At 26.2% G+C, this 25534-nt stretch overlaps 2 protein-coding genes across 3 annotated transcripts; both read left to right on the top strand.

Moving 5' to 3' along the window:
• Window positions 1–281: 281 nt before the first annotated feature.
• Window positions 282–21797, top strand: LOC136988901 (uncharacterized). Of its 2 annotated transcripts, XM_067286912.1 has the most exons (5): window positions 282–410; window positions 3745–3830; window positions 8194–8456; window positions 11226–11543; window positions 21162–21797. In XM_067286912.1, exons 3-5 carry the CDS (start codon window positions 8201–8203, stop codon window positions 21467–21469), a joined length of 882 nt encoding a protein of 293 aa, XP_067143013.1. In that variant the 5' UTR covers window positions 282–410; window positions 3745–3830; window positions 8194–8200; the 3' UTR covers window positions 21470–21797. The 2 variants fall into 2 exon arrangements, with proteins under 2 accessions (XP_067143013.1, XP_067143014.1); XM_067286913.1 differs by lacking the exon at window positions 3745–3830 and having other exon boundaries at window positions 296–410.
• On the top strand, window positions 5144–5515 carry LOC136988789 (uncharacterized). The gene has a single exon (XM_067286750.1). It carries the CDS (start codon window positions 5144–5146, stop codon window positions 5513–5515), a length of 372 nt encoding a protein of 123 aa, XP_067142851.1.
• Window positions 21798–25534: the final 3737 nt, after the last annotated feature.

Below are 25534 nucleotides of genomic sequence, written 5' to 3'. Positions count from 1 at the left end.
TATCAGTTATCTTCTCACACACACACACACAGGAAAACTTGGCGGGGACACAGGAAAATAAAATAAATAAATGACACGAAATAAAAAAAATATTAATTACATTTATTTTAATCGCAGTAGATGTAAGTCATTAAATACGGTTGACAAATAAAGTAATTAAATTTGCGTATAAACGAATAAAAACATTGTTATATTAACTCATTATTTAAATTTGTTAATAACCATTGTCCACATTTACCTGACATTTTAAAAATGACTGCAACCAGATGGCACTGGTGTCTGAGAAGAAAGTAGTAGCTATTGTTTCTATGGGCATAATTATGTATTTTGCAGAATGTGTAGAATGATGGATCATCGTAGATTTCCTTTTGTTTTATATTTCTGATATAAAAGATTAACAGTTTAATAAGGTCAGTTCAATTAAGAATGTTAAATTTCAAATTTTTTTATATTATTATTACCTGTGTGAGGTCACTGAGGTGTGTAGTCACATGTTACGGTGCACGCCTATTTGACAAATGAATTGTTTCGTGTCTTTGACTATTATAATCGCATTTCTTTTATAATTGTAAAATTCTTTGTATATTTTAACACATTTTTAACGTATTCTTATCAAGAAAGTATGTTTTTTTAAGATTTAAAATACTATTGCTACTTTTTCTTATGGGTATTAACTTAATTATGTATTAAAATCAACGTATTTTAATTATAAGGAATTACAGCTAATATTGTATTAACACGCTTTTAATGTTAACATTAAAAACTGCTGATTAAATATAGTTTTGATGATATCATCACATATATTCCATAGTGTGTGTACTCAAGGTGAAAAATTATATTTTTATTTAAATTCTATTTTAATGTATAAATTGTTCATTTATTCGAATTCATTATTTTTAGTACTGTGTAAAGATCAAGGTTATCTAAATGTAACGTAGATTCTTTTTTAAATAAGCATATTGTTTAAATAACAATTATTGAAGGAATTATTTTGGGACTTTTTCAATATACAATACAAATACAATATATAAAACTGTAGTTCAGTAAGTAATTTTTGTTTTGGCTCTTTGCTCCGCCAGACTTTTTAATCTGATAAAGTAATTTGTAACTTGATACTGGAAAAATTTTAAATGATCTATTATTAATTACAAAACCACATGATATATTTACGATACCTTTTGCAAACTTTTTTTTCCTTCAATTAGGATCACTTTAACAGTTCTTTTTTAAGACTTTTTTTTATTTTTAAAGGATTCCTTGCTTTTTTTCCTTTCTTTAAATAACTTCTGTTAAATGGAGTCTTTTAAAATATCAAAGAACTAAAGAGAGTTATTTCTGTATTGTTAAAATTAGTTTGTTTTTGAAGTAGTATTATTTCATTTTAACCTACTTTGATAATTGAAATTGAATTAAAATGAATTTTTCATTGTATTTTTAAATTGTTAAGTCATTCTGAATTTAATAATAACAGTTTTAATCATTTATAAATTTTACATCTTTTAAATGTTGTTCTTCATTTTAAATTTTAATGTGATTTAGTGAAATTATGATTTAAAAAAGATTATATAAATTTTATTTGCAGAAGAGCATATGAATTGAATACTATCTAAATCTTCCCAAAGCTTTGAGAAATTTTGCTGAATTGAATATGTTTATTATCTAAGTATTGCCAATTATCTTTTATATGATTGAAGAAACTTATTATAAAATACGAAATACATAGGGTACATATAATATAATTATTGAAAATTTTAAATGAATCATTTATGTTAATTTTGTAATAAAAACAAGCATTGTCATCATTAAAAATGAAGTCACCATTTTAGTTTAGTTATCAAATGATCAGTTTTAATTTTTTAATAGTTCATTTTGGGTAAAAAGATGAAATAAAGGTTTCCTCACCATCTGTAAGTAGAATGTTCCCTCACTATCTGTAAGTAGAAGTGAGATCTTCTAGTGAGATCTTTCTTAAGCTGAAATCGCATAAAGTGAAGAAGCAATTACCATTAATTTATATGGGAAAAATTTTTGAGTGTTTCCTGACCAAGATTAATTAACCTACTAAATCATACCTAAAGGCTTTTTTTATCTCGGGACACATTTTGCTAACAAATGCACAAAGTAAATTGAAATAATGCACAGATGCTCATAGACACAGTTCAAAGCTATGGCAGTTTGATGCTGAGATGCTAAGAGCAGTTTCCAAGGAAAGAGCTTGGAGATGCCTCTTGCTGCTCACTGTTCAGAGTACACACTACCTCTAAAATGGCTTGCTGCAAAACAAACACTAAATGCTATTTTTGCTTTTTTTTTTGTAAAAGCAAAAATTCTCTTTGGATTTCTTTTAGTTACCAAAAACAGGTACTAATGTAGATAAACAATACAACACTGGGGTGTAGTAAAAAATGTACTCTATGAATTGATGACCAGTGTGCGATGAAAAAAAACAAAAGTTCATCACTAACATTTTTGAACTCCCCTGAGTTGTTCTTCAGGTGTTAAATATTTCTTAAGCATTGGATTTGAACAATTCTTCAAATTTTTGTAATTAAAATGTTTTATGTTCCATCAGAAATTCTGTTTAACACCTGAAGAACTCAGGGGAGTTCGAAAATGTTAGTGGTGACCTTTCTGTTTTGTTTTTTTTTTTTTTTTTTTTGCATACCGGTCATCAGTTCATTGAGTATGTTTTTACTAATGTAGATCTTTTGTAAAAGCAAACTTTTGTAAAGCAAGGAATACTTGTTTATAGATATTCACTGTATCTATAATTTCATTAAGTTTTATTAATTTGCAAATTAATAAACTAACTAGTAAGTGACAAAAAAAACTACTGTTTTTTAAAACCTCATCCTTTTAAAAATCTTGCACAAGGATCTGTTGTAATGGGAGCAGTAAAATAAGTTATATATTGATACTGTAATTAGATAAACATTTTCTAAACAGATAGATTTATCAAAAAGATACTCACTTATAATATATTAAGTGAGCATCTCTTCAATCTTTTTGATAAATTAAGTTCATCAAACTGGCTACAAGCTCATCCATTTTCTTCTCATGTCCATTCACAAAGATTAGATTTCCCTCCAGTTTTGTGTAATCTATATGGTTATTTGCCTGTTGCCTCAGTCAGGTGAGATTTAGTGGTTGTGGCAGGTAGTAGCAAAGGAAACCACTTTGCTACCAGCAGAACCAAAAGACACTTCATCAGCTTTTAAGATTATTTCTTTTTGTATTTAAATATAATGGGCATGGGCAAGTTCAGTGCATGCATAATGTCTTTATTTCATTCACCATGATCAAAACACTTAATTACATCTAGCTTTACATTTAAGTGTAAAACTTGTAAGAGCTTTCTTAGGCTTTTTGCACCTTAAGTTACACTTTACACAAAATAAATAGACATAAAGTGCAAATACTGACATAGTTGAAAGCTATGGTAGCTTGATGCTGAATGTAATTCCCAGAAAGGAGCCTAAGATACCAGTTGCTGCTATTTGATCCTTGTTAATAAAACAAGGATCAAATAGCAATTGAATGTATGATATAAAAAATGATGTAATATAAAATGAAACAATACTTCAAAAAATTTTTTGACATTTTGGAAATAGATTACTTATTTGTGAAATATATAAAATATACTATATATATATATATATTTAATAAATATTTGTTATATATTATTATGAATATCTTCTATATTATGTCAATTAAAAATATATCATAGAAATTTTTTTATTTTAGGTTGTGAATAAGAATTATGTTATAATAATTTAAAGCAGTTTAGTTCATCAGAAAAACTATCATTCACAAAGAAACTGAAATTACAGGTAAGCATCTAATTTCAGAAATATTTTCATAATAATTTAATTTTAAATTAAAAAAATAATTCTAATAATTTTTTAATAGAAATTCTTAATTGGGAATTTTAAACTGTATTTGAATAGTATATAGATAATTATTTAATTTCAAACTATTTAAACTTCTAATTTAAGGTTAAATAGTATGAAAGTTAGTTTAGTTACAGAATAGTTATTGCTCTAATTTGTTAAAATTAGTGTTTCTTTAAACAAAAATAAGAATAAAATTCAATAATATAAACAAAAGAATTAAGTATTATAAGCATATATATACTGTAAACTCTTGATAATCTTGCCTCCTGGTTTTTTTTTTTTTTTTTTTTTTTCTTTGTGGTTTTAGGCCCTTTACCGCTCAGAGAAGCATATATATACTGTAAACTCTTGATAATCTTGCCTCCTGGTTATCCCGCATACCCTCACTGTGATTTCTGTTTTCATAAAAATATTAATCATGTCATACATCTTGTTTTCCTGTTTATTCAATTTCATTTCTTAGTGCGGTATTGCATGTCAGTGCATAATATTTTTTGTTCACCTGCATTCAAAAAGAATCTGTAATGAATAGGTCACCCTTAATAATAATAATAATAATTCCTCATAAAGAAGGTGGCCTTGGCCTTACTAATATAGTTAACCTGCACTACAAATAAATTCAGACACTGCAGCAATTTTTCCAGAAAAAACAAGAAACATTAAGATTACATAAAGCTATAACTCTGGCAGATAGTAATCACACACCTTTAAAGTTATACTCTGAGAATATGGACATAGCTCAACACATAAATAACATAGACACCACTAAGTAATCATGAGCCCAAAAGGTACTTCATGACATGCATGCCTATGATCTACAGTCCATTTCATATAAAATTATTTCATATAATTTCATATATAATAATATATTTCATATAATATTTATAATCATTAATATATATAATATTTCAATATAATAAAATTTCATATAAAATTATAAACACACCCAACTTTTTTCAATAACAAAAACATTATCAATAGTAATGTATTTATTATTCTAGTATATTGTTTACAATATCAATTTAAGCATTTTCTGAAATTTTTAGAGCTATCTGACAATTACAAAACAAATTAGCACAGATTTTCAATTTTTGATTTTTTCAAAAGTATAAACACAGTAAAATTAAATATTAAATTAATATGATAATTTTTTATTAATTATTGGTTTAATTAGTTGTCATCAGAGGATAGTATCATTCATTATTACAAAAGTGATGCCAATTTTAAACAGTATTTTATGATTTAAAACAATGCCTCATGGAAAAACACTAACAGAGTTGAAAATACGTGAAATTTACCAATTAAAAGGAGCAGGACAATCACTAAAACAAATTTTGGCTGTGAGAAATGTGTTAACTCATGGTGACAATTATAGCAGAAATAAGCAATGTGGAAGGCCTAAACTCCTTACACCTAGAAATGAAAGAAAGGTTTTTCGGGTACTGACGGTCAACAAGTTGTCTGTCAGAGAATCAGCATCAACATTAATTGCAGTTTCACCAGCAACTATATGGAGATGTATGCATAATCATAAAATTGCCAAATTTACAAATATTGCCAAACCGAAATTAACACAATTGCACAAAACAGCTACAATAAATGCTGGGTCAAAGACAAGATGACATGGAAAGAGTAGAAGAAACAAATAGTCTTATCAGATGAAAAAAATTGAATTTGGATGGACCTGACTGTTATAGTCACTATTGGCATGATTTGAGGAAGAACAAAGAAGTCAGAATGAGCAGACAGCAAGACGGGGGGCTCTGTGATAGTGTGAGCAGGATTCGGATGGGAGTAAAACAGACATTGTATTTATAGAAAGTAGAATGAATTTAGAAAAGTATCAAGAACTGTTGTATCAAAATTTAATAACTTTTGATCACTTAACTGGCAATTCCAACAGAATAATGCTACCATTTATGCATCAAAATCAATTAAAAATTGGTTTGCTGAAAAAGAAATTAATGTAATTGATTGGCCATCATGGAGCCCTGATATAAATCCGATAGAGAATGTTTGGGAAATTATGAGTTGTCTTGTTTATGGCCAAAACAGACAGTACAACATTGTAAATGAACTGAAATTAGTTATCATGGATTGTTGGAAAAATATTAAACAAGAACTTGAAAAACTAGTAAAATGTATGCCTGATAGAGTATTTGAATTAATTAAATCAAATGGTGGACTTAAAAAATATTGAGACGTCACAAATAATTTTTTATGCACCTGTGTTTATACTTTTGAAACAATCAAAAATTGAAAATCTGTGATAATTTTTTTTGTAATTGTCAGATAACTCTAAAAATTTCAGAAAATGTTTAAATTGATGTTGTAAACAACATACTAATATAATAAATACATTACTATTGTTAATGTTTTTGTTATTGAGAAAAGTTGGGTGTCTTTATAATTTTGAAATGGACTGTAGCTCAGGACTATGTTGACAAAACTGCATCAAACTACTAGCTGACTAGAGGTTGCCTGTTTAGAGAGCTTGTGAGGGGTTTGTCATTCAAGATCAGGTTATAAACACTAAAAACTACAAAAACATATTCTGACGGATACATCACTTTCAAATGATTCTTGCAGAAAATGCCACATTCTGCCAGAAACAGTACAACATATAACTTCTGATTGCAAGCTCTTAGCACAGACAGACTATTTGCATAGGCATAATCAAATAACAAATATAATACACAAAGAGCTTGCAAACAAACACAAATTATTAGACAGCCAGGTACTATACTACAAATATACTTCACAAGCAGTATTAGAAAATGATAGATAAATCCCAGATAAAACAATTCATCACATTAGACCTGACATCACTCTCATTGACAAATGTAGTAAGATTGCTTTTTTAGACATCTCTGTTCCAAGCACTTATAAAAAATGCTCACACGGAAAAAATCAACAAGTACAGTACACTCCACTCACTCAAGAAATAAGACAGATGTATAGGATGGATAGGGTTCTTATTGTACTTGTTGTTCTTTCCTCTACAGGTGTCATACCACACACACTTCACAAAAGCCTGGAAACATTACATACATTGTACTACAGAAAGCCACTATATTGAATACATGTCATATTGTTAGGAAATTGCTGAATACAGACACACACTGACACATTTATTTAATTTTTGTTTTGTTTTGGTTGCTATGCCTTGACTCTGGTCCAACATAGTACTCAACACTAGTGTCAACCAAGCATAACCCACTACACCCACATAATATTGCTTATAAACTTAGTAATCCAGCATCCCACAGTGCAAGAAATGACCAGGTTAGGAAGTGACTAATGTATTTTTAAATATTTTTTATTAATCTGGATATATATTTTAATTACAAATTGATTAAAATATATATCCATGAATTACTAAACAATCTGACACTAGAGGGAGCGTTAGGTGCCATCTCGTTACATAGCCCAATGGAATACGGCAGTGGTTGGCTTTAGTAATATTGTATTGGGTTTAAGTAGAGATGTTTGTGTATATATATATATATGAATTTTAATATACAGTATAACTTGATGATTATATAACAGTACTGTAATTTTTTCCTTTAGAATTCAATCTCAGTTTTATTTATTTCTCTGTTTTTTCAATAATAAAGAGGAGTTTTTATATAACATAGGCTTTATAATAATTGTGAATCTTATAAAATTTTGCTTTTACACAATTATATGCTTTTCAATTTTATAAGCTTTACAATTAAAATTTTGTAAATACAAAATTTTTTGAAAGTTTCACTTTCGTATTTCATAATTATTATTGTCATTCAATGCAACATTTTTTTAAATGTTGAAATCTTTTTTTATTGGCTTATTCTTCGATATCATTTATTGTTTTTAAAAACAAAAATTTATTTTTCATTGTTAAAGAAAATATTTTTCAATAACCCTATATGCTGTAATCTTACACCTATCTATCTAATATTTTTATTATAAACAAAAATTAACTGTTTGTCTTAACAATAAAATGTTTAAATAAAAACAATACTAATGTTTTTAATAACAAAATAAGATTGTTTTTAATAAATAGAATTGTGTTGTTCTAACATATAAAAATTCTCAAAATATATTTATAAAATTAAAGTCATTATAATCTTTGAATCTTTGTACCATTATCAATATGTTTCTGTTACTGCTTGTAAGGAAGCCAAATCCTGCTAATCATGTTAATTGGGAATGCTTTTGACCCTCTTTTGGTTAGCTTCAACTAACAATCAGTAACAAATATATATTGAAAACTTAATGTAATTATACTGTTTATTATCTGTAATTATTTTAATTTCAGACTATTCATGATGACAACTTCACAAAAATTTCCTCTACCACTTCATGTTCACCATCAAAACAATTTCATTCCTCCTGTATTATATTTTATCATGAAAATACAGCAATATAAACGAATTTTTATATGTATTGGTGGTGCTATCCTGCTACCTATTATTATTCCTTATATTCATTTGGGAATAGTATATCAATTATGGGATAAATATACAATGAAAGTAAATAGAGAAACATGTTCTTGTTCTTGTTGGGATACAGCATTTAAAGGTGAGCGTTGATTTTTAAAAACTATAATGAATTTATATTTCATAATTATGGTTCTCATAAACTGTTATTTTGTTTATTTTGATTATGCACAGATGACATTGAAATTCTTCAGTTTAAAAAGAGATTTTTCTTATTCTTATATATAACTAATAATTAATGAACTTAACAAAAAGCAGCAATAATTGTTTTATTGAACATAAACACATTTAAATCATATGAGTGATATTGATTTCAGATATATTTTCATACTGATTGTACAGGTGATATCAAAACATCTCCTAATTGTATTGAATAATGTTTCTCATAATCTAAATTCCATAAAGTTTTAATTTTTCTTGAGAAAATAAATCTGTAATTTATTCATTCTTTCTTATGAAAAACATAAGTTTCTACTAAAACTATACATTTATTTTTTATCAGTGACATAATTTGTCTTATGATTTTAAAAATTGAATAAACATTAATATGATACAATTTATCTAATAATAGATTAAATAGATACATGATAATAAAGTAATAAGAGATTGTTTACTATTAGTCTGTAAACTGCTGTAGCAATTTATATTATTTCTCAATTTTTAAATCAATTTTTTCTAGAATGAGTATGGAATATCTAATATAATGATAATAATCAATAAATTGGAGTATTGGAGTAGGTTTAAAGTTTACCAATAACAACAAAGCTTTATGTAAATGGGATATTCTAAAAACTTCAAACTGTGAAATTGTCTTAACCTTTGTTAAAGGATTTTATTATGAATTAATACAGAAACCATTTTATTTTATTCAAATATTCTAAATCTTAAACATCAAAATTAATAGTTTGTTTCTTTAAAGGTGAGATAAGAGAGCCATATAAATTTCATTCTAAAGGTAGCAAAGTTGTCTTTTTTTAATATAGTTGAATCTAATTAATTTAAATTATTGGATAAATCAAACCTCTATTATTTCCATTGAAATTCATATTTAATATTTAAAAATATAGTTAATTTGAATTTTTTTAAAAGTAGACTCCTGTTTAACTGACTCCTATGAGACCAGACTTGTAAATATAATAGATTTTGAACTCAATATTGTCTTTGTTTCATCTCTTATACCAAAAAGACAGTTCTTTTCATCTATTAATAAAATATTCTTTAACTACTTGATGATCAGTTTAACTTGAGTTTTCATAATTGAAAAATGAAATAACATACAATATTCAGATGCTAGTACTGTGGCAGTTGTGTGGATACCACTATTTTTTTGCTTATACCTAATGAACTAATAATCTTTCCACCATGGCTAAAACATATTATTTTAAAATTAGCCTAATTTGAAAAATATTTAGAATTTTTGAAAAAATTTCAATTTTGAGATTACAATAATTTAAATTTTCATGCCAGTATTCAAACATGAGAAGAAAAATTACAATAAAAAAAGATATTTCAATATATCTTTCTTACAGCATTGTTTAGTTACAAACCACTTAAAAACATGCATGATCAAACAGACATCATCATCAAAAATCATAACTTTTATAATAAAAAAATACAATGAAACACTGAATCATTCATAAAACATTATATGAATTTTGTGACATAGGTGTAAATAATCTGTGAAATGCTCCATATTTATTACATGCATTTGTGTATGTTATACATATATTTGTTTATTTATATAATTAAAATTAAATTATTCTGAAGTTAATTAGAATCAAAATTTTAGTTTTTTTTTTTTTTCCAGAATGAGTAATTGACTATCTAATATAATGATAATTGAATATTAATAATTTATAAATGATATATAAATTATGTATACATTATTTATATATTTATTATATTATTACAGAGGTGCCTCATACTTGGAATTTAATTTGTTCCAGACCATTAAACTCTGAATTGTTCAAAGTCTGAATCAATTTTTCTGATTAGAAATATGAATTAACCTGTTCCCAGACCCTAAACAATACAAATTTCAATAAACGTGAAGAGCAATTACACATAAGTTAAATAAATTAAAACATGAAAACAATAAATAAAATATATAAATACTGTATAATAAAATAAAAATTGCATTTACATTACCTTAGTGAGCAGTGGTGATGTCCCATTTCTTAAGGACACTATGCAATTTGTTTGGTTTTCTCACAAATAATCCTCTTGAAGATGATATCCTATTGCTTGTTGTTTTACCACACTAGGAGAAGATTTTTCCATCTCAGTAACACTCAGTCTTCTTGAAGTCAATGTTTTCTCACTTTTAGCCACTTTCACTACTTTTATTGTTTCTTTGTTTTTAAGAATGATGCACACCATCAACTTCAGCATCTTAAATGTGGCTGTCAGATCCACCACATGTGTACAGCTTTCATACTTTACATACAATAAGTCCCTTCCTTTTAGGCTTTGTATATATCACTCTAAAACACACTAAAACACTCTCTAAAACACACTAAAAATAAAACAAAAAAGTTGCTGAAAACAACATGCATAATGCAAGGGTGAAAAAGGACTTGAGTACATAACAGATGGCATTTATGCATAGAGTGCATTTTTCATTGCAAATTTCTCTAAAATTTACTGTTTGAACTCTGGAACATTCAAAGTTAGCCATTCAAAGTATATGGCACCACTTTATAAATATATTACTATTGATTAATCAAAAATACTTAATATTAACTTTTTCTTAGAATCTAAATAAATGTTTAACCAAAAATATGTAAATTGTATATTTATAATTATTCTAATATAATTTAAATTTTTAATAATTTATTTCTATTTTCATTAGGTAACTATGAAACTGGAGTGGCAAATTATAAACATGTTTATTTTAATATCACAAGTAATAGTTTTAAAATATGGGCTGTGACTGTAATTGCTGTTGTAGCACTTTATGAAACATCAAAGCAAGCCATTCATTTAATAACAGTTGGCCAGATAAGAATATTGATGCTTATTTTATTACTGTCAATAATATATCCACACTATTATACTTGGTGGTCATATTTTAATTATTGGAATGATGATTATTATAAACAATGGAATCACCAACTATTTTTTAGTTTTACAGAATTAATATCAACAGGCTTAGTGATATATCTGTTGGGTAAGCATATTTATTTTATAATTTTTATCAGTTTTTAAAATATTTTTTTAATTGCCTTGATAGGGATAGAAAGCTAAATATATCTAAAAGCTGGACTATTTTTGAGCTAAACTAAGTTAATTTTTAATTAATCAAAATATGGAATTTGGCCTAAGGATTAAGCTGCCATTTTATACTAAAATTTAGATAATTTTTTTTTTACATACCAAGCTATAGTTTTATATTCATAGGTATAAATTTTTCATTTATTTGAATGTAAAATAAATTTTTATTTAAATACATACAGTAGAAAAACTACTTTTAAAATATAATGGAAATTATAGATTCTAGTATAATTCTTTCAAAAACAACAAACTATCTAAATTTTTATTTGTTATCTTGCATTTATAATAAAAATAACATTGGAATTTTACAAATATGCATAAAATTAATACCATATATGATTGATGTCACAGATTGTTTTATGCTTTAATTGACTAATATTTTACTTTCTAAGCTGTTATATATACATAACAAGGGAAAGTATTGGAATCATGTCAAATTTGACCCTCTTAAGTCTTTTGCAAATCTCTACATTTTTAGATCCCCTGAACCAAAAAATTTTTATGGTGCATTTAGTGTATTTTTAAGCAATTAAACATATGTACATGAATTAATAAAATAATGTGTGCCTATACACATCATCATCACTTTATTATTCATGTGCACATTTTTGTCCTTCAAAATTTTTTAACAATACAGACAGTTCCCAACTTTCAGATTAATGCATTCTTCAAAGTGTTTGTGAAAATCATACAATAGAGCTGCATATTATAAAAGGAGTTTCATTCCCAGAGCTAAAATGTAAACTTATTAATTCTGTTATTAAGGTAGAAAAGCTTTATAGTTTTTTATTGTGCATATGTAATGCATATTGCGTAATGTTTGAAAAATTATTTAAAATTTTAAAACTAAATTAAATAAATAGCAGACAATAAAATGTAATTTCACAAATTATTTTGTTAATAAACTAGTGAATGCATTCACTCCAAGTTCTTTTTACCTCTACAAACATAGGTCTAAGCATTTCTTGACCAGATGATGCAAAATTTTATCATCCCTGGCAGTAGTTGTTGATGGTCTACTGTTGCTGTGTCTGATGCAATGGAACCAGTTTCCTTACTAGTGTCCAGTCAACATTCTGAAAATACTCATTCAAATACAATTCTCAAGAAATCTGCAGTATAGCCATTCCATTGCATTGTTTCTGGAGTATCTGCTCACAAACCAGCAAACCTAACTTTTTTTTGTCATTGTTTAGAGTTCTGAACAATCTAAATGCATCAGATTTTATACTGCCTTCCTTTGCATATTGGTGACTGTGTTAGACACACAAAGCAGCAATACCTATGAGTGCATGATGTGCATAAATTTACTGCCTCTGCATTTTGAATTTAATGTTGATTCCAGACATACATCAAGATGTCTGTTACAGTGTATGTACTGATGGTTATTGTAGAACATACTCAAGTGGAGTACTGTTGGGACAATAATGAGACAATCTTTTAACTTAGATTAAAATAAAGTTCGGTTCTAAGACTATATATACACTTGTTGATACATTCATAATTTGGCTCCAACAGAACAACAGTTCTTTCTGCCTTGTGCTTTCTCAGCAGAGTGTTGTCAGTCCATATACAGTTTACAACATCGATACTCACTTTAGTTTTGCATTCTCAACAAGTACTCTGTAATTTACACAAAAACTTTTTATTGAACAAATGATTCTGCTTTTCTTGCTGGTTATGACTACTGAACATGGGGTATTCATACATTTACTGCCATTGGTAAATTACATACACATAAGGCAGGGCAATTGTCGAGACAATACTTCAATCCACTCTTATTCTGTCTAGTCTTAAATTCTTTGTTCAAATAGCTAAAACAACACAATACATACTATCTCATCTCATGTATGTGGATGACACAAAATCCTACATATCCACATAAGCACAACTAAATCATCTGTTAAATTCTATACCATTTATTTTAGACATAAAAATGGAGGTTGGCATAGACAAATGCAAATGCAAAACACTTCTGTCTTCAGAATTCCATTTTCTATATGAAGGTTTTGCATTCAAAAATGGAGACATCATCAAATCCATGGATGAGGGCAAGATCTGTAGATATTTAAAATCTCAATGGACTAAACTCAATAATAATAACATAATTCAATGCAAAAGAAAAAACACTTTTAAAGCAATAAATATGTATGTCATTCCAATATTCACTTTGAGTTATTTGTTAGATACACACAGTACTAGAACAAATCCAATGGAAAGTACAAATGCCATCAACAAAGCATAATGAACACTGCTCTAAATTCTCCATAGAAAGGTCAATTCTTCTTTATGAGGAGGGAAACAAGTTCTAACAGTTATTAATTTTCATAGCAAACAATTAAGCAGTCACTGAAAGAGTATTTCTACAAAACACAAGAAATATCGCAATTACACAAAGCTGTAACTCTTGCAGATAAAAACAGGACAAGACCTTAGGCCCAGAAGAAGCTCCATAGTAGCATTCTAACATTTTTATGTAGGATCATATTGATTGATAGAATTATATTAAACTGCTGGCTGACTAGGGTTTATACAAAAACTGACTTTTTAAAAAACCGGTTTTTGAATCTCAACTTTTCTACGAAACCGGTTTTAACCAGTTTTCAAATTTTCACTCTCCCAAAAATGGGAATAAGGAATGTTTACAACTTATTTTAAAACTTTTTAATTTATTTAATATTTATAAAATTTCAAAAATATAACAAAATAAAATTGACCAATGTCTACACAAAACAAAAAGGAAATGCTAGATTATCACATTAAACATTAAAATTTACTCCACAGAAAACCATAAAGAAAAACAAATAATAATGAATGCCTACAAAATATTATTTTATTTCTTATTTTTCCTAAGAAAATATGATTTTAGAAAGCAAAGAACATCTATAGATCTATTGCTCAACCATTTCCTTTTTTTTGCACACAAAATTGCCAGAAATTGAAAAAACTCTCACTTGCTACTGAGCTGGGTTTAATCATCTTTAAAGCATTAAATAATAAATCTAAATTTTTCGTTCTTCTGTTTATACCCTCTAATACTAAAAACTTCTTTTTTAGTATTAGAGGGTATAAACAGTATTAGAGGGATTTTTTAGTGTCTTAGTAGCTGGACAAAGTCAATTCAGGTTCTTGGAGATATGTATTGATTTTTCCATAGCATTTTTTTAAAACAATTGCTTGATTTTCTTTGCCACTTTTTTATCATCACAGTCATTTTTTATAGAATAATTCAGATATAATCTCGATAATATTTGTCCAGATAACTTAATGATATCAGATTTTGCAGTTAGTGGAAGAAATACACAAGACGACTTTGTCCAAACATTCTGTAGATTTTGTAAATAAAGGAGAAGTGTTACTAATTCCGTTGTCTTCTCTCTTTGTACCTCTAAAGCATGTAACAACTTGGAACTAATTTCAGTTTTCAAATTTTCCAATTCACATAACAGAAATTCAAATACGCCTTCACTTGTTAATAAATAGGACAAGATGCAAAGTTTGTTGTCCTAAGGCATCAGCTACTAAACGTATTGGTCATAAAACTTTAAGAAGCTCTACGGTTTTGCAATACTCTGCTTCATTCCACATGTGAGAAGCACTGATGTCATTCAAAGCTAAAACAATGCGTTCTTTTAAGTGTACAAATCTTTCTATCGTTTTTCTATTGTTGAAAGATTTCTCCCTGTTGTAGAGAGAATTGGATGCTTTTTAGGCATAGGGGAATTTTTTTTTTGTTTCTGTAGTTAGTTTTATGAAACTTAGTATTTAGCAATATTCCTGTTTTATATCAGAGATGATTTTGTGTCAAAATGTTGACGTTTTTAATCAAATAATTAATTAATTTATAGGCTCAATAACCAGTTTTTTAGTTGGAAAACCCCAGTTTTCAAATTATATAAATTTCTTGAAAAAACTGGGTTTTAAAAATTGACAAACTTTCTGGCTGACTCATTGAGTGATTACAGGGTTTATAATAGGGTCTCTTTGGGTGATTATGGGGCTTATAATTGCCATAAAAGAACCGTTCATAAATAAATAAAACTACAGAAAGCATGTCTTAAAAAGTGCAACACTACAGACATTTACAGGAAATGTCACATCATGTTCAAAGCTGTAAAGTGTACATCACATCAGATTGCAAGCTTTTGGCATACCACTGTTTACATCAACATAATACATAAAGAGCTTAAACATAAACTATTACAAATTTAGCAAGCATATTAGGAATATATATTGTAGACATTCTTAGAAACAACAAGCACAAAATATATGATGACCAAGCTATAATCACAGACAAAACAAATTCTCATACATCATAGACAGCCATTCCTAGCACCCCAACATACAAAATACATATCTTAAAGTCTCCCCTGCATTTTTTGTACTGGTGCAAAACCTGTACCATACACTTGTGATTATTCTCAGGATTGTTTTCTAATTACCCCATTTTATACCAGTTTGAGATAACAGCCATTTTAAAATGTGGGGGCCAACTTCATGCTAGTCCCTGCACTTTTTGTTGGTACAAAATTTGTTGTAAACATTTGTACTCATTAATCTGAAGATTATTCTCTAATATTGATTTTTTGTATCAGATGGTTTAGGTGATATAGCCATTTTAAAGTGTGGAGCCTACATCATGTTTGTGCATTAAATTACACTGCTGCTTGTACTGGAAGCTGAGAATTAAAGAACTCTCAAGTTAAATACCAGATATCTCACACTTCATGAAATGCTTTCATAACCATATAACTATTGCATTCCTAATTTGAGGTGCATCAATTTTTTTAATTTTTTTTTAAAGAGGACATTCTAGATTAAATTATTTGAGAGAAATCGTGAAAAGAAAACACCACTTTGTGCATTGTCTTCCATTTTGAGTACTGTAGGAGTCACCAAACTATGTCTGAAACACAACCTGGCTTTGATTTATCTGGCCATTCATTAAAATATTTACATAATTTTTGAATGCATAAAAACAAAAGTAATAATCAAAAACTACAATAAAAACATGATCATTCATTTTCGATATGAAAAAACATTAACTCTGCCAAACTTTTTGAAGAAAATCCAATCTCTGGTTTAGATGAAAAGACTTCTTAACTTATTGGATTTTGTGATTTTTGTAAATTTAAACAAATTTCTTTAATTACTTATTTGAAATTTAATGTGTAGGTATATTAAGGAATATAAAATATTTCAAAATTTTATTTTTTCAAACATTTTAAAATATTAAAATTTAAAAAGTATGACAGAATGCTGTCTCTCTTAATTCTTCTATTTACTCTTCTTGACACTTTAATTTGTTCACATCTGGATTCTACTGCTGTTAGTTATTTGAAATGGATTATTGTTCCCTTCCAACTGAATTACAATAATTGTTACTTTAAAAGAAATTTTTTTGGATATTACCTGATAAGTCTGAACTTGTTTTAACTAATGAAACAAATACAATAAAGACCAGAAATACATTATATGTAGAAGACTACTTCGCAGCATGGACAATTTAAATTTTGTAAAAATGATTTATATATTAAAAAAGTTTGATTAAAAATAACTGTTTGCATAACTTTACTATAAAAATAAACATTTCAGCCATAATACACTGTTTGGCCCTCTTCAGTTTACTAAAGTAATTAATAAATTTTTACAATTATTTAATTTAAGTGACAACTTTTTTTTAAGAAACATTAAATTATTTTTAATCCATTACTTACAACCCATGATCATGAGAGCACTTATTCCATCTGTTTTTTAACTTTTACAGCTTCAACTTTTAACAACCAACAACTGCAAATAATCCATGTAGCTTACAGTATTTAGACTTATTTTATTAATCACATGACTTATGATGAATCTTACTGATAACATCATCCCAACATTCATTTACATCCATACCTTTATTTAAATTAATCAGATTCTCATGTTTCGTTAGCATAAAATGTTCTTTTACTGTCCTTTCTTACAGTATATTTTTTTTTACATAATATATTAACATTATCTTTGTAAAAATACAAAGTTGTAATATTGATAATGTGCCCAGACAATTGTTTAAATTTCAATCTGATTGAATTTTCATGCTTCTTAACTCAAACTTTCAATTTACTTTTTGTTTCTCCTAAATAGCATTTATTATTTACACATATACATAGAATACAATATGCTATTATTTTCTTCCATATTTTCCAGTCTGTTTTTGTTTTGATTTTGTTAATTTACATTTATTTTTATAATTCAGAACTATCACAATATTTAACATTAAATCTATTCCTTATATATATACATAACCATTTATCTATTAATTTTTTGGTATAACCATTCAATAAATAATTTTTAACCAAATTACTTTCTTTTTTTAACCTATCACTTTCTATAGTTGTTCTACATATTATTTTTTTATATTCTGAAATTTCTTTCATAAAATTTCCACAATAAGCTATATATGGGACTGCTTTTGAATATTACATAATTTTTTATACTTTTTAAAAATTAGTTTTTCATTTATTCTTTCTATTGTGACTTCTAAATAATTAATACTTTTATTATTTTTTGGTTCCATTTCAAACTTAATATTACCATTTAAATTATTAGTAAATTATAATATTTCATTCTGACTTATTTTATTACTATCAAATGTTATTGTCATCTACATAACAACCTAAAACTTTTATTCTTTTAAGTTTTCCAATTTCTTTATCTAAATCTGTCAACTTAGGATCTATTACTACCTGTATTTATATCATTTATTTGTCTGTAAAAGTCTACATTAGAAAAAATCATTTCTAAAGGTAAATTGTATTAAATCAGTTTTCTAATTTGGTACATTATGCCTATTTAATATGATAATTGTATTTAATAAAGATGGAAAACTTGCCCAGTGTTGATTAAGCGTCACTTCATTGTGCCAGTATACCAAATACAAATAACAACACGATTTCAATAGTACCAAACAATTGTATTTAAGCCATTACTTGATTACCATTTTTTTAAGAGTGTATAATGCATATATAACTTTTTCTGTAAATTCTTGTTTGGGTGTCCAGTATGCAGTAGCTTGAGTACTTTGGGACTTTATTATTTGTGCCCACTTTGTGACTAAAACTAAATAATTTGTGTATTTTCTATTATATTTGAATATAGATCTTACCAATGATGAGATAATGACTTTTGATTCTCTGCTTGATAATCTCACAGATATATCACAAACATAAACATTTACAACAATATATATGGAGCTGGGAGGTAGAACTGCTCCCTTTGCTTCTTGGCTCATTTTGCTATGGGTTTCTGGAAAAACTGAAATATGTAGAATGCTTCTTTATTAACAAAAAGCTATCTTAAAGATTTTATTTTCTGCCTATAAAAATATCATTAATTTTACAGGGATAGGGGTCCAGAAAAAACTTAGCAGGATTTTTACCCCTAAGTTTTCTCCGGGAACCCTCCTCTTGACAGCCCTGCAAACATTCAATGCTTTGAATTGAAATAATGATTAAGATGATGATTGTCCAGTATATCAGTGAATGTTTTTATCAAATATTTACAATGTAGTACTAAATAGTGTTATAAACAGAAGATGGTTATTTACTGTATTTTTTTCATCTGCATCAGTTTATTCAAATTTTAAATGTGTTGGTCAGTGAAGAATTCAGAAACTATTTGATACATCATTCTATTTGTTATTTCTTTTTAAAAGTGAAAGTTTTGCTTTTTGTAATTAAGTTTTTTCTTTTGAATTCTAAAATTTAATGGTATAAAATGGTATTACTATGAAATAAATGCTTATATATGTAAATAAATTTCTCACATTTTGATCCTCCAAATTTTTTTACCTCTATTTAAAGTATACTCAAAAAATTTTATATATGCTAAGCATGCAAAAACTTGGCTTTCAGTGAACTTTAACAACTTACTACATTTAGGCTTATATTCACTGTTTCCCTCTGCATTTTAAATTTCCTATATCACATAAACTACTTGGTTACTACTATATTGCATAAAAAGGTTATATTAGAGAAGAGTCTTCAGATTAACAAGTACAAATGTTTGGTACAGGTTTTGTACAAGCACAAAAAGTATGGGGGACAACTTCACAGATGTATTGAAAAGATTGATAAATAATAAATATTCAGAACTCTTCATGAAATAAAACACCAATACAAAATGGATAAGATATTTATTTTGCCCATAATCCGTTTTTGCACAGATATCATATCACATATACAACGCAAAAGTGTAGAAGCATTAGGCTTTAACAATAGCACATATATTACTAAAAGTAGCCATACTAAATACTTCAGTTAGGAAATTTTTAAATACTGATATTGATATGATAAAATTTTTTTTGTAGCTATGCATTAATTTTGATCTGGCATAGTAGTAGGCACTAATATCAATCATGTAGGATGTAATCCACTAATGCAACATAATAATAATAAATGCTAAAATAGTATTTATTATTATTGATGTTAGTGAATTGTATTTCTGCTTTGCTTTATATACTGGTGCTGGACCAAGGTCAAGATTTACAGAACAAACTATTATTTTGTTTATATGCTGTTTGCATATATATCTATGTATAAGAATTTCCTGACTATGCAACAAGTGTCTAATAAAGAAGCTTTCTATAGTATGATATACAGTATGTACTGTTGTGAAGCCATAATTTTCTTACATTGTTGTTATTAAGTTTAAAAGAAACTTAAAAAAAAATTTAATTCTAGATAATATACAATGATACAGATTCAACAGTCACTTATGCAGCTTTTTTTTGTTGTAGAGAATTTGATAGTTGGTTTCCAAGTAATTCTCTGAAAGTTGTTATATAGAAAAGAGGGAATTATAAGAAACTTATCTATATAATTAAAACACGAATTGACATATATAAAAGGAATATGAGGAAACTAAAGATAAGGTATATGTCTTTTGGTTTTGGAAAAGTCATGACAGACGAATGTGTCTGCAGCTTATAAAATATTATCAAGTATTTACAAGATATGAAAATAATATTTAATATAGATAATAATATAGATAATTAATTAATATTTAATAATATAGATAAAGCAATATCTGATGAATTTGTAAATTGTAAGTTAGTCATCAAATAACCTTCATCATTGCATATTCCAAGCCAGTTGTCAAATTAACTTTTGAACACTGATAACTCATTGATGAAATTACCATAGTTTCTATCAGTCATATGAAACTATGGTAATTTTATATAAATGGTTGATTTCTTCCTGTGCTTTTAATTTAAAATAACTAGACGTTCTACATGTTAATCCTGAAATTATCAAATAATAAAAGTTATGACAATGCTTCATTGAATTATCAAAACACTTTGTTTTATTCTAATCTGTAATATTTGAAAATAGTTTATCTAATTTATTTTTTTAATAATGTCAGTAACATCTATATATGTATTTACATAATTTATTTTAAAATAAGAAATTTGCTATAATTTCAATAATTAAATAAATATATATTAAACTGTAACTTTTTATATAAATTAAAGATGTAAATAATCCAGTTACACCAAGAAAATTACTTATCATCATGGATATTGCCATTCTTCATATTGTTGCAAGTGGTTTTGATCAATTTGTGGCCAACGTTTTGAGAAGAGAAGGAGATCTTCATCAAATTTTAAGAGATGTAGGATTCATGATTCCAGATTTATTACATGTGGCATTGCCCTTGGCTGAATTGATAAAATATGCAAAAAATATTGGAATGCATCCAGCTCATTTAATTAGTAATACTGATTTTATCGGTTCTTTATTATTTATATTTTCATTTTGGTTGATATGTATAAAACTTTGAATAAAATAATCCATCCAAAACTTTTAAGAAATTAAGCAGTTTTCAAAGTTTTTTTAGAAGAATGGTATTTTATGAAAAAAGAACTATTTTTGGGAACTTGATAAAATTGTACTTTAAAAATGTAAAAACAAATTTTTATAACACGCTCTTAAAAAAGACTTTAAAATCAATTTTATTTAATCAAATATATTGTACTTAATCGCTTAAGTCTTTCATTTTTATTTTGACACTATATTAATTGAATATCTTCCTAGAGTATAATTCATAAATGTGAATGAAATTGAAATAGGATACATATTTTGAAACAAGATATAATAGCTTTTTTTAATTTTAAATAATAAAAGTGAAGGCTACCGTGATATTTGAAATATTAGTAGCATGTGCCAAAAATATTTAGGGCATTCACTTTATGGAAGATTGTTAATTTGGGGAAAGTTGTTAATCTATTTACACACAAATTTTTTTAATTAGCAGTTCTTCCCTATTACATTCCATGTTTCTGTTTTGCATAAATAGTAGTAATGATATGTTTAAATAAGATTAGTTTAATTCTTGTGTTGTTCACATTTTCTATGATTAAGCAATGTTGTATTAACAGTAAAAACTAAAAACATACTTAAAATTGTTTTTTGGAATTGAAAAACTCTTTAATTGTTACTCTTTTAGTAAGGAATAATTTAAAAAAAATAGACATTATGTAGTGAACAATACAATGAAATGCACTTAAAGCCAATTTTCTGAGATATTTCAAAGCAGGAAAAAGTCATATTTTAATACAAATGAAATTATCTCATTCCATGTAGATAATACAGTATATTATGATAAGCAATTGATTTAATAAAATTTTCATATGACACATTTAAATGCATTAAATTGTTTTTTCAGTTTTTTATAGAATTTTAATTTGAGCAAAATGTTGAAAGATGCATGAGAAAATTATTGAATTTTGGTATATAATTTTAAATTTTCTTTTATTATAAGAAAAATTATATATAATAGCCACAAATATAATCAGAATTTCTTTTCTCTTTTGATATTATGTAACTAATTGTTTATATATTATTGTCATTTCATTGAAATTCTGAGAAGTCTTCTAAGTGACTAGAAATTTAACTACACTTATTATTAGCTAAAATTATATTCAGTAATGATTCTTATTCCTGATTACTTGGCACTGTTTAACTGTAAGTTCTTAGAAATTTCTTTTATAAAACAATTTTAGAATTAGTTAGTATTTTTTTATTTGTTTGAAGTACAGGTATCCCTTGATTAACATGGTTAATTAATTCCTCAATGCTACGCATGTATCAAAATCACGTTAATCAAGTACAGTGTCTAAGATAAGTATAAACAGCTGCTAAAGCTGCATTAATTAAAACTTCTGCTGCATATATAAAGGGATTGCCACAATTACTTTTATGCAATAATCAAGTTGTGCATTAAGTAAGGGATACCTGTATAGTATAATATGTATTTTTGTTGATATATATCAATTATAATTATATAGAATACATCCAATAGAAGTGTTCAGAGTTGAGAAAATTTGTAAACAATAAGAATGTTGAAAATTGTTTCCCAGTAAATATATACAAGAACTGCAAAATCTCAGACTAACAAATAAATCAAAACTGTTTTAATGAAGTAAAACAACATTACAAAATTTAAGCACTGGTAATTTAATCACTTTCAAGCATTTATTTTAGTTGATTTTTATTTCAACTAAGAAAAATGCCACCTTTGCAGTAGATCAAGCATTACCTAGCAACAACTATATGCTTATAATGTTTAGATTTTAAATTCATTTGGCCTGATGATGATGAGCTTTAAGCTTGAAAGTGATTAAATTACCAGTGCTTAAATTTTGTAATGTTGTTTTACTTCATTAAAACGGTTTCAATTTATTTGCTCCAGTGTTTCCCAGATCGGATTTACGTTACAAAAGATATTATACAAATAGAAAAAGTAATATTTATAGTATGAATGTTACCTTAGTGAAATAGGAAAACATTCTTGCATCCCTTTTGTAAACAGATCTAGATCTCTTAATATATGTATAGTAAGCTTCCTATTATAAGATAATCATAATGTGTGATATCTAAATAATCTTATTTTTTTAAATCTGTTATTGAAAATAGTGTTTATTTGATGTAGAATACAAATTTTTCTATATTCTTAATTATCCTTATCATTTAAAATCCTTTCAATATCATAATATAAATTATTTTTTGATTAGTGATTCACAAATGAATGAAATGTTTAGGATTATAATGTAATAGATATTACATTCCCCCTTATAATATTTGTCTATAAATGTTTTAATTATTTCATTCAATTATATATTTTATATTAAAAATCTGTATACCCCTTTATGTATACCACGATAAATTGTTTAGTGATGTTTAAACCATTCCTTGTGTAATTTTCTTTTACTGACAATTTTTTTAATCCGTCCATTTATCGGTCCCTTACAATATAAAGTATATAATTTTTCCGTCCTTTTAAATGTATTTTACAAGTAATTTCCAAATTTTTAAATCAGGTCATGCTCTTAGAAATATTTTAAAAAATAATCTTTTTGTTATCTTTTAAGACTTTTTGTTTCTTCATTTGTTTTATTTTTAAAATGTAAGAATGTGTATTCAGTATTCTTACAGTATAATATAGCCATGATATCAAAAACAATAAGTCTTTGTATTGAAAATATTTCTTTTTAGATTCAAGTTGTGAATATAATCAAATTTGTCTAGATTGCAATTTAGAAATTGCTATGTAGAAGCATTATTGTTATTTTTAAAATTATTTTTGTGATTAGTAAGTTTATTTGAATGTATTTTGAGTTATTTATGAAAATTAAATATTCAGGAATGTTTGCAAAATTGTAAACTTATAATTGTACTTATTGTATTTTATTTTTGCTTCAAAGGTTGAAGTACATAATTATACAAATTTTGGAAAAAAACTGAGTTAAATTGAAATTATAACCTGATATCTTCTGCCAATTTAATAGCAAATTTTATATGAGAAACTTAATTTTGTGGTTAAAATAACTAAATCATAATATAAACTGCAAAAAGGTTTAAAAACTGTGTATAAATGTGTACAGTATGTATATTTTTATGAAAATTTTTAAAATATATATATATATATATATATCTGAAATGATTGTAAAGATCTCTTAACATTCCACTTGTTAAATTTACCATTTTAAGTACTAAATTTTTATTATATGTAATATATAATTAAACACGTTTTTAAAAAATTCTAAATTGGAGAAAATGAATAAATAATAATTAAATGTATATATGATATAATAATAATTGACATACTTAACATGAATTTAAGTTTATTATTTATAGACTAATTATAAAATTTACTTTCTTATTGAAATTAATATGTTTAATTATTTCTATAAGTTTTTACAGTTGTGAAATATTTAAAAAGAAAAATAAAAAGCCTTAACTTAGAAGTGTAACAAAATTTTTTTATACTTAGATTTACAAATGTTATAAAAATTTTAATCAGCTGATGAGAAGAAACTTGCATAATCTGACATCAGAGTTTTTCAAGAGTTTCATAAATATGAAATAAAATAAAAATTTTGTTATTCTTCTGAATTCTGGTTGATCTTATTTATAATTTTTAAGCTATATTTTGGTTAAAACAGTCTAGAAGAATTGCATATTTTAAATGGCTTTACTGGTATATTATGTAATCATTACCATATTATGTTACCATAAAACTAAATTTAAATAAGTATCTTTTTAAAAAATTCAAATTATTATTTTGTAATAAAATTTCTTAAAATAATTTTCGTAAGTTTCCAAAGATAGTTTGCCATACATTGTGAAGTTGTCTATCTTGTGAAGTCTGAATGTTTTGTAAACCTTGGAAATAAACGAATGTTCCTATGAAAATTCTCTGCTCTTCTGTTTGTTAATATAGACATTTAAGTCAGTTTATAATTTGAGAAAACTCTAAAATCTGTGTGAAAAATGCATTAAATATTTTTATATTTTGACGGGTATTTAATAGAACCTATTAGAATAGAGGAAAGTTCATCTAAAA

The sequence above is a fragment of the Centruroides vittatus genome, unplaced genomic scaffold (assembly GCF_030686945.1).
Source record: "Centruroides vittatus isolate TY-2023 unplaced genomic scaffold, ASM3068694v2 scaffold_386, whole genome shotgun sequence".
NCBI classification, from domain to species: Eukaryota; Metazoa; Arthropoda; class Arachnida; order Scorpiones; family Buthidae; genus Centruroides; species Centruroides vittatus.
Note: the sequence above shows the minus strand (reverse complement) of the source record. Positions and strands in the feature narration are given on the sequence as shown.

Excerpts from the sequence above, each read along its gene's own strand:
- LOC136988789 (XM_067286750.1), top strand. The coding sequence starts at position 5,144 with ATGCCTCATGGAAAAACACTAACAGAGTTGAAAATACGTGAAATTTAC.
- LOC136988901 (XM_067286912.1), top strand. The coding sequence starts at position 8,201 with ATGATGACAACTTCACAAAAATTTCCTCTACCACTTCATGTTCACCAT. Across the intron at positions 8,457-11,225 it reads TTGGGATACAGCATTTAAAG|GTAACTATGAAACTGGAGTG; the intron begins GTGAGCGTTGAT and ends TATTTTCATTAG. Across the intron at positions 11,544-21,161 it reads CTTAGTGATATATCTGTTGG|ATGTAAATAATCCAGTTACA; the intron begins GTAAGCATATTT and ends TATAAATTAAAG.